We start from the raw sequence: 16,802 nt of genomic DNA, 5'->3' as shown, positions 1-16,802 counted from the left end.
TCAGCATGGCATCGTTGTTCGCCAGAGAACATTTAGTTTTGTTTCCATAGCACATTAACAAAACATTTTAATGACACTAATAACAATACAATTACAAATGATCATTATTAATAATATTATTATATAGGCCTAATAACAGTCTTAAAGGTGCTCTAAGCGATGCCACGCGTTTTTTAGGCCAAAATATTTTTTGTCACATACAGCAAACATCTCCTCACCATCCACTAGCTGCCTGTCCACTGAACACACTGTAAAAAAAGCACGGTCTCTGTAGACACCCCAGGCTCCACAAACGGCAAGAAAAACAAACTGGGCTAACCCGCACCACGAAACAAACTGTTCCAGCCAATAACCGACAAGAAGGATTTGGGGGTGGGGTTTGGAGGGTTACAAAGTTTGCAATTGCATGCACGTTATCGACGAAAAAAAAAAAAGAAGCATTTTGGGTGAAATATTTCTATGCAACGTGACATTTTTCTTCATCACCAACTCCATCTTTGCTCGCAAAATGATAGACAATGCAAATGTGAATATAAAGCTGGACAGGACAATAAAGCCTTCACCCAACACGGTGAATATGACCAGAAACTGCATTATTAATGACTACTCATTTATTTTGTTTACGCACCGCTCGATCATTAAACATCATGTTATGGTACCTAGATGTGAATTTGCACAGTCAGGAACGGAGAAGGTGTGTGTCAGTGTGTGTGGAAGAGTGATAACTTTATTATGTGGACAGATTTATTGCTCACAAACAGTGGGTAGCACTTACTGCAGCATGCTCGATCACACATTCACTTACTGGTCTATATATGTTGGAATTATCACTCTATGTTAATCTTAACTCAATAAACATGACACTTTTACTCCCACTCTGACATTAATGCACTTTGGCGCTTTCCACGGCCAGTTAAATGTCGAATGTTCTACCTGGGAATTAGCCAAACCATCATGCTGCCCAACATTTGGCGAGTACTGAAACACTACTGATCCCCAGAGTCTCCCATGAAAATGAAAAATTACATCTCTTTAAAGTGGTCATGAACTGCATTTTGTTATCACTTATAATGTATGATGAATGTTAGTATGATTTGTTCATAAAAATGGTCATAATTTAGAAATAAAAGGCCATTTTCTACCCTGATTTTAGTCTTCTGATTTGAATGCCGTGTTAGACGTGTCTGCTGTGAGAATGTAAACGCCCACTGGTATGATGGCTAATATCTTTGCATATGAAATATGTATTACATTTCAAACTCTCTTGAAATATTTCACAATTGGAGTAAAACTATACTATACTACTATACTTACGTTTTTACTTTTACAGCTGTCAAAATTAACTAATCATAAAAAGTGTTGATTGTAGCACTATATTTGTATTTAGATCTACTCCCGTTGCATGAAATCAATGACAAGCATTGTAGCCGATGACAGACATGTCTGTTGAGTGCATGAATACAGTGATCTCGTCATTGCAACTCGATTTCTGCACACTCACGAATGCTTCCATCATAACTGAAAACACAATGCAAATAAAAGATTTGTTGTGTAGTGTAGACAAAGTCATTGATTATAACGTGAGTTTTGGTGATAAACACTGATAAACTTGCGCTATGTGATTGACAGCTCCAGCGATTATAAACAGAGCATTTTATTGCTTTCTGTATATAATTTAATCATATAATTTAAATAACAGATTATTTTCATGCTACTAAGAGAAACAATGTGAAGTTGATCGTTTAGTCACTGGCTTAGTTCACTGACACATAAACCGCAATAAACAATTATGAGACAAAGAACGTCTGACTGTACATTAATCATTACATATCAGAATCACTGATCACAGATTCTGCATTAGAATTAACACCTTTACTTACATGTTGTGGGATACAAAACAATTCCATTTCAAATAAATGATTTTATTATGAACTTTCAAGACAATAATAAATGTTTCTTAAGCACCAAATCAGCATATAAGTAGGATTTCTGAAGGATCATGTGACACTGAAGACTGGAAAATTCTGCTTTGTCCATCACAGGAATAAATTGCATTTTAAAATAGAAAACAGTTATTTGAAATTGTAATAATCTTTCACAATATTAATGTCTTTATTAATGTCTTTTTTTTTTTTATTAAATAAATGCAGCCTTCTTTAAAAAACACAAAAGAAAATCTTACTGACCCCAAAGTTTTCAACTGTAGTGTGTATTTCAATGAACTCAAACATTTCTGATCAAGTTTTTCAAGGACCAAATTATCTTATGCTATCCACATTAATATTATAGCTCTATTAATGGAGGTAAATAATGTAGTTTTTTTTTTATTTAATTTGAGAACAAGTTGACATGTAAATTAACCATAACTAAGAACTGCATTATGTTTTCTAATAACCAAGAACCAGTAACTAAAGCATAGTTTATACTTTCACTTAGTACTGTCAACCCTATGTTTGAAAACTATTTTTTTTTAATCCAATTACATTTAAACATATAGGTTTATAAAAATGATTTTAATTTTAACTTTTGATTTTAGAGCTTTTCAAGGATATTTTTGATGAAATCTTCTGTGTATTCTGTGTACACAATGCAGTGGATATAAACTTTCTAAACGATAATATCTGCACCAGGTAATCTTGCAGTGTAGAATGTGCTGTTTATAAAATGAAAAGGCAAACTTTGAGCAAAAAAACTCTTTGGGCTCCAATGCTTTTAAATACACCAAAATACATGAGTAGGGAGACCGGGGATGGTTGTAACATGGGGAGAGTTGTAACAACAATTCCACCAATTAGGGATAAGATATGAGTCATGTGATCATTTCAGTATTTTCCTACTTCCTCCCCAATCCATCATGGTGATTGTCAAGGCTGGAAACAGGCACATGCAGAATATATAGAGAAAAAAATGATTTTGAGGTCAAAAAGTAACAATTTTGACCAGGACTATATTTTGTGTTATATCTGTACTATTACAGATAAAACTGTATGATTTATATTAGATTAAACAGTAGTTTCTTAGGCAATATGTGATGCATTTCACCCCTGCTAATTTCAAACCACTATGCTTTTACAGCTAGCTAAACATTGGCTGACAGGGGTGGGGTGGGTTGTAACACTTATTTAAAAAGTGTTACAACCATCCCCTTACTAAGAATATAACTAAGAATTTTCTTGATTTTAATGTTTTTAAAGAATAACTAGGGCATGGAAAAAAAGAAATACTAACAGAGGTGTCTCTGCCAGTGTTTTATATAAAGTGGTTTGCATGGAGCAATTTAACAACTCAAAGCCAACGAAGGTTTGGGTGAAATGCGCCCTATGCAGTTTCTGGGCCCATCAAGCCTGCACTCCAAGGTTACCAGCATCATTCATCTGTCAGAACTGTGACTCTGATTAAGAATATACACACAGACACACACGCACATTGATGGTTTTTTTTGTTAGACCTAAAGATGTACAAAGATGTTATTTAATTAGGTACATTGTAGTAACCTAGTGTTATTATTAAGTGTACTGTGAAGTTGTGGTACCCTGTGACGTAAGCAGGTACCAGCTCACCACGCCCTTGGTACAAGCTCACCACGCCCTGGGCACCCCCTAGTATAAAAGCATCTTGTTCCATCAAAACCACTGTAGCGAGTCAGGAGTTGGAATTGCGAGTATTGAAAATATTTTGTGTAGCCTAGGCAGTTAATTCGCAGTTATGGCGCTTTTCCATTACCAGTACCAGTACCAGTACCAGCTCAACTCGACTCGACTCGGCTCGGCTCGCTTTTCGCTCCGTTTTCCATTGCAGATAGTACCTCCACAATAGTACCTGGTCGTCATAGCGACGCCGCAGGAAACTGCCGTGACTTAATCTTTTACGCGAGACGCGCGAGACACACCCACTACCCACACACACAGGACAATGGAGGAAATCGAGTGCATGCTGTTTTTGGATGTTTTTATTTTTGTTTTTGCTGTTTTTTAATTCAGGATACTCCGTCTGGCGCGTGCAATGATGACGCAGTGAATAGTGACGATTCTCTCTGACCAATCAGCAATCTGTCGTGTTTTCACGTCACATTTTAGTATCGCCTCAGCTCGCCTCAGCCCGCTTAGAACCTCGCCGGAGGTGGTACGAAAAAAAGTACCTGGAAGCAGGTACAGGTACAACTTTTACACAGTGGAAAACCAAACAGAGCCGAGTCGAGTCGAGCCGAGGCGAGCTGGTACTGTGTAGTGGAAAAGCGCCATTAGTTTAGTATTGTTAGAAGCATAGTTAGTTAGTAGCATAGTATTGCATCAGTTAGGATAGCTTCAAGTTAGCGTAGATCTTTAGCATTAGCTTTATCTGTATTTAGTACAGTGGTTAGGATGGGACGTAGGTGTAGTGTTGCTAGTTGCAACAGCACTGCTCGCGCTGAAAAGCGACACAGTGCCAAACGCTGCTCCTCCTGCATGGACTCCACCATCGCAGCAGCGTCTTGATGTGAGCGAGCATATATTTTTAGTCACAATGCATGTTCCTTCCTATTAGGCTAAAGTTAATCCTCTGGGGTCGACAAATGCGCCGGCGCGTTTTGCTGGATTTTTTCACATAGCAGCAAAATAGACTTAAAATACTCCGTCATTTATGGTCATACAGACTTAAGAAATTTGAAAAAATAAACTGTTAAATGTCTATTTTTTTATGTGTCCACTTACAATCGAAACAAAACATTGTGCTTTTGTAAAGTAAAGTAAAGAATATAAACAGGGTATGCTTTCTGCCTCTCCGTCTCCATGAACTTTTTCTGGAGCACATCTCTAAACTTAAATCTCAGCGAATACTATTCACCCAGGCATGAGCAATATATCTTTAGAAACATTTAAGTCTCTGCCATTCAATTATCTAATTCAAAACTAAAACAAATATTCTCTGTTTATGTAATCTGTATGAAAAGATAGAGATGTCAGTCGTTCTCATATGGCAACTCATCTGCGCCTACAGAGAGCGTGCGCTATTGAAACGAGCCTCAGGTGCACGCCCATTTTTCAAATATTGCCAGTGGGTGGAGTCAGGCTCTGACCAGGGGTTGAGTTACCCTTTAACACATTTCAGCTAAATGGTTCAATGATATTTGACTTACCACAGAATGAGACAATATGGCTGCTGTCTTCATGAACAAACTTCCTTGTGACTGCTTCCTCCATGATCTGCTTGACCTGTGTTGGACATGGAGACACAGCAGAGACTGACTGAGTCAGCTGAATGGATACAGCATGAGGAATTATTGCAAACATTGAACAGCTTATTTAACACATTGTGGATGTTCCCATTATTGGTGAATCTGTGTATTTTTAGGGCTTGCATTTTTATGGGCTGAAATTCAACATGGTCGTATATTTAAGCTGTGAATATTTAAATTAAAAACATTTCACACATATTTTCATTATAAAATATTCTGAGGTAATTTTCGGTCCATTTTATTTCACTTTACAAATTCGAGCAACAACATTTTTAAATGCAAACAGTTAATGCAATGGATATTTTTTTAAATTAATGCAATTCAATAAGCTTTGTTGTTTCAAATACATTTGTCATTCATTTTCTTCCATAGCTTATGAATATATTTTCTCTAACAAGTATCCTCATTAGTGCCATCAAACACTCAAAGCTAGAAAAAAAACAAAAAACCCTCTGCAATAAATGACAGGAAGGAGAGAGTGTATACGTGGTGAGTAGGAAGAATGCATGACTCATCTCCCCTGACTATAAAGAGGAAAAGGAGAAATTGAGAGTCGGCATGCGTGATTTATGTATAAAACACTTTCTCATCGTGACTGTGGATGGTGCTTTAACAGTAGAAATCATTCAAATAAAATGTCAATTTTTATAATGTCCTGGATAGACTGCACACACACACACACGTATATACAAAGAAACACATTCAATAGATGATTACGTCAGAGTTTGTGGGTGTTTAAGTAACTTTAAGTGAAGGTAAACTGCATTTGCGTGCGTTCAGAATGTATTATTGGCCTAGTTTCAATGAGAGATAAAATGACACTAAAACACACGTTGTGCATAAAGGCTTTTCTGAACATTTTCCAGTATGGAAGGGTCTGGCTGAAAGAAATTAGCCTGCTGATTGGCTTCAGGAAGTGGCTAATGGAAATTTCCTGTTGTGGGTTTCTTCCGTTGATACATTGGACATGACATGAAAGTGCGGGCAGGAGATATGAAAATAACCCTGGGTTAAGCAATGTTTTACACTTGTAATTTTGAAAGGGGTTAAGTTCCCTCCTGTTTCACCTCAAGGCTTGCCTCATGAAATATTTATACGCTTCTCACAGTTGTAGAAACTGTGATGCAATTTTCATTGTTAACATCTGAAAGAAAGAGTCAAAAGGGCCAAAATGCCAGATTCTCCTCAGTTTTCCTTGTTTTTTGTCTTGTTTTTAACAACCAGGATGGGTTTTACGTGGTAACATTTCAAGCCCAAAGGAAAAATGTATTCCTCAAAAGGATATCCTTTCTTAGATCAGGAGACTTCAATTGATTTCTCAGTTACATTTCAGCTTTTTCTCAGATTCTATACTGAAATCCTTTGCATATTATAGAAACTACCATTCAAAGTAATTAAATCTTTTATTCAACAAAGAAACATAAAATTGATATATAAAACTTTATTTCAAGTAAATGCTCTTATTTTGAACTTTCTATTCATGAAAAACAGTTATTTTACAGTGTAATAATATTTCAGAGTATTATTGTTTTTCCTATATTTTTAATCAAATAAATGCAGCCTTGGTGAGCTCAAGAGGCTGAATAAATAAATAAATAAATCAGCCTGAAAATTAAGGAAAAGTCGCCATTTGCATTGCAGTCTAATCTAGATATAAAAGAGATCCAATTTTTCCTTGGAACAGCTATTAAAATTGATCACATTTTGTTCGTCACATGCTGCGCTTGTGAAATGAGCGAAGTAACTCAGCTTGTAAGTATGCAAATCAGAACAATAACCTAGGGTTTATAAATATGCAGTTTGAAATCTTAAAACCTGATGACCCAGAATCAATTACTATTGTAAGGTAAAGCATTAACAGCGTTAAAACGAGCGAGAAAATCCCATTACTGTGCTCATATATTACATTTAGTCATTTAGCAGACGCCTTTGTCCAAAGCAACTTACAAATGAGGACTAAATTAAGCGAGTCATTGAGAAGAGGCAAAAACAATGCAATTAAGTGCTCAAAATACAAAGTTCAGGCATTGTTCAGAGTAGCATAAGCCAGACAAGGGAGGATTCTTGTCATAGCATCCTGCTTCAGCATTCAGTCTGTGGGTGTACTCCGATTCTGATATTTACTCCCTGACCTTCTCTTCCATTTCCCCATAACTAATGCAGGACGACAACACAAGCTCTTCAGAGCAGAACTTGTTGATTTGGTGTGACCCCACTGTCCTGAGAAAGAGTCAAGGTCTTTCTGGCATTTTATTCTGGCAGATTAATGTTGACTATTCTGATTACGATTTTTCAAAGTGCTTTACTTATTGAAAAAGACTTCCTGCATCCACATGCTTGACACCAATGGTGAAATCTAATCCAGTGTATTGATTTATTCTCACTGTCTATTTCATTTTCAAAACATAGCAGCTTAACTCTGTTCCAATCAACTTAACCTCAAGAGTTTAAACACCATGCATGACTCATCTGAGTGCTATACATAACACTGGAGGTGTTTTCCATACTATTGAATCACACCTATCCATACCTCCAGAGAGGGAGAAAGAAGTATGCAAAGGAAACACTTTCGCTGAGAGACCAAATGACTTGCACTCAACAGATCACGACAGTGTGATTCACAAAGGTGCAGATCAGAAGCACAACCACAGAACAAAAGCCTGTTATTTTTAGAAACAGGCATACGTTTTGTGACACCAAGAAGATTATGATGCTGCCAAAGCACAAATTCTACTTAAACGTTTAAGGCTGGTTTGAAATTTTAACATCTGTGTCCGATGCACTGACTAGTTTTTCTCTGCCTTGTAAGACACGAAAATACTGTAAAGCAAATCTGAAAGAGAATTTAAGAGAAATTTCAGTCGTTATCATCCTTAGTGGTGCTTGCTTCATGCTATTGACCTGAATGATACTACAAAATGTGCAGCTTCAGTGGAGGTGGAAGAATGGTATAGGGTCATGCTTCATGCATATTTAACCAATACAGCCAATTGGGAGTCTGCATACACTAGAAAGAGGAGAGAGAGGAAAAATTCACTGGACTGATGAGTTGAGCTGGAGGACAGCATGCCAGGCAGTCTTGTTGATGAACCTTTCAGTGCATCTTTCAGGAGGTTAGAAGTTCATGAAAGCTCTTACTTTGTGGCTGACTCGATACAAAGATAAACAAATGAGATGTTTAGCTCTCCATTACAGGGATACACAAATCCGATACGGGCACCAAAACTAACCTTTTTTAATGGATCTAGTGACTCTAATGTAACCAATTCAAAATAGTGTGTGTTAGTCATAAAAACCATTAAATCGAATACAACTTGCATACGTTTTCTTTTCCATTAAATCAAAGAATAATATTTTTTTCGTCACCAAATCAGCATATTATGATTTTTGAAGGATCATGTGACACTGACGACTGGAGTAATGATGCTGAAAATTCAGCTTTGCCATCACAGGAATAATCTAAATTTTAATATATATATATATATATATATATATATATATATATATATATATATATTTTAAGATGTAACAATATTTTACAATACTATTAAATGCAGTCTTGGTAAGCACAAGAGACTTCTTTCAAAAACAATAATTCTTACCGCGCCCAAACTATAAATAAACAGATCTATAAATTTTCTAAATTTATCAAGAAAAGAAATCTGTTCTGATATCAGATTTGTACTTGACTTGAGTCACTAGGCTGATACTTGGACTTCTGTTACCGCAATCAGTGTAAGAAAAGAAATGATTGTTTGGACCATCCTCTCTGGAGCCTTTTGATAATTTATTCAACAGAGATAATATTTTAAGGGTACCAAAAAACTAAAAGACAACAACATTCAGTGAGTGCATTGCCATGGCACAATTAAAGATCACTGATGCGATAAGAGCAAATTAATTCATCAATAAATGTTTACTAATGGTGTCTAAACTCTTATCAATCAATCAGTGTGCATTGTAGAGACTCTGTCGTGTGTGTGTGTGTGTGTGTGTGTGTGTGTGTGTGTGTGTGTGTGTGTGTGTGTGTGTGTGTGTGTGTGTGTGAGAGAGACTGTAGGGGTCTATTTGGAGCTCAGCTGTCCCTGATGTCTCAGCAGCATGACAAAGGTTTCCATGGAGATAGCATGGAAAGTCTCACAGCTTGGGTTGCCAAGTTACTTCCCAAATGTGTTGGCACCACATTAAACTGTTGCTTAAACTCTACGCAGACCCCGATGAACAATTCCAACTATGAATAGGAATGGCATTTGCCACTATTTATTCTACCAGCACAAAAATGATTTGCCACATATTACCACGCTTCATCACCCTGAGAGAGCAAATGTGTGAATTGAAAGGCTAAGAGGTTGAGTGGATTATTACACTACTCCGTAAGAACAGGCAAATTCACACAATGAAAGCAATTACAGTCCCAATAATACTTCAAAGCTGTCAATGGACAACAAATCCACAGGACTCTCATTTGGTGTTATGTAATATTACCATTATCTGACATTTACTGCTGCCACGGTTTATAAAACACAAAAATGTAATACTTTAGAACTGAAGGCCATCCTTTAAAGGGATAGTCCACCCAAAAATTTAAATAAGCCCACGAATACAATCAGAGTTATTTAAAAAAAAAAAAATCCTGGCTCTTCCCAGCTTTATAATAGCAGCAAATGCCTGTTTCTGTTTTGAAGTCCATAAAAGTGCATCTATCCATCATTAAAGTGCTCCACACGGCTCCGGAGGGTTAATAAAGGCCTTCTGAAGCGAAGCGATGCGTTTGTGGAAGAAAAATATTCATATTTAACAAGTTACAAAGTAAAATTCTACTTTTTTTCAGTCTACTTGCACCTAAAGCACAAATGACGCAACTTGTGACACCAGAAGTAGCGTAGTGTGTCATGGCGTAGTGTAAATATCAGCAGTACGTCACATTACTCGCATAAGTTACGCTTTAGACTTGTTCGTTTGGCCGGAAGCTAGTTATTTTACTTCATAAATTTTAAAATATGGATATTTTTCTTACACAAACGCTTCGCTTCAGAATGCCTTTATTAATCCCCCGAAGCCATGTGGAGCACTTTTATGATGGATAGATGCACTTTTATGGACTTCAAAACAGAAACAGCCATTCACTGCCATTATAAAGCTTGGAAGAGCAAGGACATTTTTTAACTTTGATTGTATTCGTCTGAAAGAAGAATGTCATATACACCTAGGATGACTTGAGACTAAGTAAATCATTGGCTTATTTTCATTTTTGGGTGAACTATCCCTTTAAGGCCTGTTCACACCAAGGACAATAACTACAAAGATAACTATAACGAGAACTACATTAGCGTCCAGACCAGCTGACCATATCTTTCAGTTTATTCTAAGCGCACCGCAGTTCTGTCGACTGTCGCTTTAAATGCTCGAGCTCTTTAAAAAAGGATGGATTCTGATTGGATGTCAATGTTGGTATCATTCATCAGCTGAAAAAAATACAAAAAGTGATTCCAGCGATATTCTTTCTCTGTGCCGTTATTGTTATAGTTGTGGTGTAGACTCTGCTATTCTTTTACATCCCAATTTTTATATATAACGATTTTCAGAACTTTATCTTTATTGTTATAGTTATATACCTGGTCACTTGGTGTGAACAACATGCCAATGTGCTTGATGCTACAGACTGCTACTTCACCCTCAGCCTGACCTAGAAAGACTGCCAGCGCTCTGGGAAGCATCCTCCCCGGTGCCAGTACCCAAACCTCCTTTTTTATTGATATTATATTTATCATCATGTGCCATCTAGGTCTAGATGCTGTCCACCACAACAACCACCTGGGAGCAATAAAATATAATTAAAAAAATGCCACATGCTGCGTTATTAAATCATATTAAGCGTGCAAATCAATTGTGTACATAGCAAAATGCATTATACAGTATTACATAGCTGCTAATTATTTAGTTATGCTGAAGAGAAACCAAAACATTGAAATGACGCCAAAGTGAGCTTTGAAAAAAGAAATGCACAATGAAAAGTTAGCATTTGCATGGTATATAGAAAATATATAGTTGAAGTTTCACACCATTAGAGATGCTCTGTGGGTGGTGTTGATCTAAATCAGTCCACGATCCATATGGCTCTACAGGAAAAGGTTTCATGTTTCTTGGAGAAACATTTCCCATGACACATACATGCATGGTGTTAATGCACAGCAGGACCAATCACAAATATCTTGAAGCACTGTCTAAAATTGGATTACTTTACTACTACAAGGGGATACATGTACATACAGTGAGGAAAATAAGTATTTGAACACCCTGCTATTTTGCAAGTTCTCCCACTTGGAAATCATGGAGGGGTCTGAAATTGTCATCATAGGTGCATGTCCACTGTGAGAGACATAATCTAAAAAGAAAATCCAGAAATCACAATATATGATTTTTTAACTATTTATTTGTATGATACAGCTGCAAATAAGTATTTGAACACCTGAGAAAATCAATGTTAATATTTGGTACAGTAGCCTTTGTTTGCAATTACAGAGGTCAAACGTTTCCTGTAGTTTTTCACCAGGTTTGCACACACTGCAGGAGGGATTTTGGCCCACTCCTCCACACAGGTCTTCTCTAGATCAGTCAGGTTTCTGGGCTGCCGCTGAGAAACACGGAGTTTGAGCTCCCTCCAAAGATTCTCTATTGGGTTTAGGTCTGGAGACTGGCTAGGCCACGCCAGAACCTTGATATGCTTCTTACAGAGCCACTCCTTGGTTATCCTGGCTGTGTGCTTCGGGTCATTGTCATGTTGGAAGACCCAGCCTCGACCCATCTTCAATGCTCTAACTGAGGGAAGGAGGTTGTTCCCCAAAATCTCGCAATACATGGCCCCGGTCATCCTCTCCTTAATATAGTGCAGTCGCCCTGTCCCATGTGTAGAAAAACACCCCCAAAGCATGATGCTACCACCCCCATGCTTCCCACGCCTTGTGGAGGTGTACAATTTTGTCTCTAGTGTCTTTGGACAGCTCTTTGGTCTTGGCCATGTTAGTAGTTGGATTCTTACTGATTGTATGGGGTGGACAGGTGTCTTTATGCAGCTAACGACCTCAAACAGGTGCATCTAATTTAGGATAATAAATGGAGTGGAGGTGGACATTTTAAAGGCAGACTAACAGGTCTTTGAGGGTCAGAATTCTAGCTGATAGACAGGTGTTCAAATACTTATTTGCAGCTGTATCATACAAATAAATAGTTAAAAAAATCATACATTGTGATTTCTGGATTTTTTTTTTTAGATTATGTCTCTCACAGTGGACATGCACCTACGATGACAATTTCAGACCCCTCCATGATTTCCAAGTGGGAGAACTTGCAAAATAGCAGGGTGTTCAAATACTTATTTTCCTCACTGTATTTTAGATCTGATTATTGATGGAACTGTTCCATCACTAAACATTAAATTATGTTCTCTACTGATCTATTTGTTTATCTGCTACACTAAAAACAGCTTTGCCCTTGTAATGCCTTATTATACGGCTCTAATAAGTCATTTGTGACGTACTGCAGCCAAATATATATTTGCATAATAACCACAAAACCGTATAATTGACTGTTGTCCAAGGCAACCCGATTTCCTTTGCAGCTTTGCTAGTATCATTTCTCTTGTTGCACTCTGCGGTTCACTTCTTCTTACAAATAAATTCAACTCACCCCATCATTATCTTTGTGGGTTAATTTAGCAGAAAATCAGTTAATCAGTTATTACCCCTTACCAAAATTCCCCCCTTTCCTTTCTCCGTAAACAAAAAAAAAATGTTTTCGATCCTGGTCCTGAATGGGTTTCTCAGCACTGAACATCTTGTATGTCTTTCTTATCTGACACACTGGGCTCAGTTAATAGACCTCTCTCCTAATGGGCCGATAATCTGTATCAGGTGCAGAGCTTTGCTCTGAATTTTCCTTTATTGCCCCCTGTGTTTTAAGAAAAAAGCAAGTCATTTGCTGCATCTGTATATGCCCACTTCCACACTTGAAACTTTTGTTGTGTTGAGCCATTTCAATTACTTTTGATTGATTTGTTCATTGCAAACAGCTGAAAGTCTGTAAAGTTTGCCAATAAACCTGATTTGCAATGGGGGTTGAATAATTTTGATTGCAACAGTAATTAATTAATTAATAGATATTAATATTAATTAATAGAATTTACAAATCTGAAACAAAACATTGCATATGGCTATTTGTAAACCAATGTTTGATTCAACTGGAGTTGGTATTCAGAGATGCTAGACCTGTCCAAATAAAGCACATTTATTAATAGTTCTTCTCACATCAGCAATAAGGCTTTTGTTTAATCACTTACAAATTCATTAGGTATAATTATTCTCAGTGTCTCGACACTTTAAGCTTTTTTGGTTTGCTGATATTTGGCATGAGGTTTAAGTGTTTCTTGCACACACTGAAATAACATCTTGCGGAGTTGTTTTGTAACAACATCTCTGCTCACAGAGATTAATTGGCTGATGGACTCTAACAGATGTTTTTTTTTGTTTTTTCATAGAAATATATAACCAGGAGGAAAAGCAGTATGATTTGATCTTCTTTGCTATGTTTTACCGAAAAACTGTCAGTTTTGGTTCCTGAAAATAATGAGGCACGCATGATTTAATTAAGGCTGAATATTTTGTGACCCCTTAAAAATTAAATCTGTTCAATCTTGGATTGTTAAAATCTCTAGAATCACTTAAGAAATATTATTTAGACTCCGACTCTATGGCTATTCAATCTGTTGTTTAATAAATGCTAATCAAGCACAAAAATAATATTGACACGATGTAGGGTTTCAGTGCTGCCATGAACATTGAGAAAGTCTTAGAAATGCTTATCAAACATATTTTTTTTTACTTTACCGTAGAACCTGTCATTTTCAACACATTTACCATCTGTCCAATACATACACCCCACAGAATTCCTCAAACTAGTGCATAAAATACAAAAAAAGGTTGCAGATATCATGTCTGCACAAAGTGATCTATCAAAACTCACGATTTGCCACAACATCTAGTCTTCACTACTGTATATCTAAAGTCTATCTATACAGTCTAAGTCTAAAGTCTTTCAACACCAGATTTCATAGCATTAAAATAACTTGGCATAAAAATAAAGTAGAAAAAATAGCTATAATTCAGTTCAAGATGGATAAAGAGGTTCTTTGAGGATACTGATAAGCAATGGATTAAACTAGCTTTGTTAAAGGAAGCTGAGAGAGAAAGGTAAACAAATGGTGGACTGCTGGGTAGTGTGGAAAGGCTTTCTGCGCATGACCCTCTGCTTGTGTCAACACAGGTGTGTGAGAGAGAGAGAGAGAGAGAGAGAGAGAGAGAGAGAGAGAGAGAGAGAGAGAGAGAGAGAGAGAGAGAGAGAGAGAGAGAGAGAGAGAGAGAGAGAGAGAGAGAGAGAGAGAGAGAGAGAGAGAGAGAGAGAGAGAGAGAGATCACAAACAGATAGTGACAAGACACAGGATGAGCCTTTTTGTTGCTTTGCCTATGCTCATCATATCAGCAATGTAATATGCCGTAATTTTCGTTAACAGCTGCAAATGCCAAATGACTCTCGAAGTGGCAGGTTTCAGGAAGCTTTGCTGTAAACACAGTGTGGTGGATCAAGAAAACATTTTCATTATGAGCACCATACGGCGCAGGGTGAGGGTTCACCTCCCTCCACTCTTCTTGATTGGCTGTTTCAGTCATCATAATAATGTGTTTCAAGTGCCAAAATGTCATTTTATGCATCTACTGGGATACACTGAGACACAATGCAATGACAGATATGGACCAGGCTCTGACTGCCAAGAACCTCATGTTGAGATGCCCAACCTTTGCAAAAAAGCCACTACAAATTCATATTGATAGACAGACAGCAAATGCTCAGTCTTGTAACTGGAATTTTTTCTCATAACTACACTATAATTTCACATCGTTTGGGCATCACATGATGAGAACAAGGCTGGTGCATGGATGGATCATAATCTGTCATTTGGCACAAAGATAAGAGTTCTACATTTAAAAAAAAAAAAATTACATTTAAAATTTACCACAGTATCAGTGAGTGAGTCGCTGCCACACAGGACTGATAAGTACACCAGTGACTGCAATCACAACATAATAATGAACCATAAATCAAATTAGAATCTGTACAGGGCATGTGCAAATACTAGGAAATCATCTACAAATTCACACCCAAATTCACACAAAACCTCATCCATTGAGCAAATGCTTAACCATAGACTTACATACATGCATGCCTGCTTAACCCAAAAGGATTATTGAAACCTATTTATCAAGTGAAAGGACTGCAAGGCAAAGACAATACAATGCAATTTGTGGACTGGCCTAAAATCAATAGCACAAATCAATCAAAAGATGCCGTGAGCCTTAAGCTGAATTTTACATTTCCAAAAGAAGATAATCTATGAACAAACACAGCTATTTTTCAGTCAGTCTGCGGAGTGAGATGGGCAGTTTAAACATGTAGAAAGTGCTTATAGAATGTTTTTTCTGGTTTGTTAAATGGAGATGTGGACGATAATAAATAGTAGCTACACCTGAACACAACGTATGTCTGTATATTAAAGTCGCATTAAGCCATTACGAAATGTGTTATTTTAAAACAAGACATAAATATAATAATGTAATTATTGCAAATCTACTCATCCTCACTATTTTATTAAAACAGACATGAGTGGATAAAAGCTGGTATTAAGTTTGACAGGTGCTTGATGGGGAAAATGATAAACAGCTGTAGCATATTCATGAAAAAATAGACATGTAAAAACAAATAAATAATTCATTATATAGGCTACTCTAGACTGGGGGAGCGCCGATTTTTGCACAGTACAACAACAACTATACAAACAATTAAATCGAATAAAGATATGCTTATTTTGCTTCCGCAGGTTTCTTTTAGATATAAGCTTACTCCGGTGTTTGGTTAACTATCACACATTTTGTAGACACGTCTGAAATATGAGTCACATTTTAAAAGGGCGTTTCAGCCTAATCGCTTGGCTTTATTTGTTTTTACTATCACTTACCTCCTTCTTCACGTTTCGCAGCAATCTCTGACGGGTTTCGACTTCTAGCCGGAACAGAAGAATGGTAGAAAATGAATTATTAAATGTGAATAAGTAAAGAAAACGTGTGATATTGTGGTTTACAAGTGTTTGGGAAAAATGAAAGCAGAATATTCTCACCTGCTGTTGCGGTTGCCATGATTCTGGTGTTGAGCTCTCACGCGCTTCACTCCCCTGACGCTCGACACTCGACTGGATGAAGGCAAAGCTGTTCAATCCTTCTGACTGGCGGCGAGCGCTTCTGCGAGATCACGTGACCTGCCAGAGATGTTCCATAGAGGTGGAGATGACGAACTCGTTGAATCAAAGATTTATAACCTAGAGTGAGTTATACGTTCGAATTCATATTCATCTGCTCGAATCAAGTGTGTAAAGTGTTTCGTTTGTAAACGAATCGGTGTTTTAAACAAAAAGTACAGAAATAACGGGACCTTATGGTAAAGTATTACTATAAAATAGATGTCAACAGAAATCCAAACTATC

At 37.1% G+C, this 16,802-nt stretch overlaps 1 protein-coding gene across 3 annotated transcripts in view; it reads right to left on the bottom strand.

Moving 5' to 3' along the window:
• The window catches only part of sgsm1a (small G protein signaling modulator 1a), a 43,380-nt gene extending 26,834 nt beyond the window's left edge, over positions 1-16,546 (bottom strand). For 2 of the 3 annotated variants that reach the window (XM_084114685.1, XM_084114686.1), the window contains exons 1-3: positions 16,440-16,546; positions 16,281-16,324; positions 5,117-5,192 (exon numbers count right to left, since the gene is read on the bottom strand). In XM_084114685.1, the coding sequence (XP_083970811.1) occupies positions 5,117-5,192; positions 16,281-16,324; positions 16,440-16,458 (139 nt within the window). In that variant the 5' untranslated portion in view covers positions 16,459-16,546. The remainder of the gene's footprint in view (positions 1-5,116; positions 5,193-16,280; positions 16,325-16,439) is intronic. The other variant, XM_084114687.1, reaches the window with a different exon arrangement.
• Positions 16,547-16,802: the final 256 nt, after the last annotated feature.

This window comes from Abramis brama, assembly GCF_963993115.1.
Source record: "Abramis brama genome assembly, chromosome: 5".
Taxonomy (NCBI): Eukaryota; Metazoa; Chordata; class Actinopteri; order Cypriniformes; family Leuciscidae; genus Abramis; species Abramis brama.
This window is presented reverse-complemented; position numbering and strand designations above follow the sequence as displayed.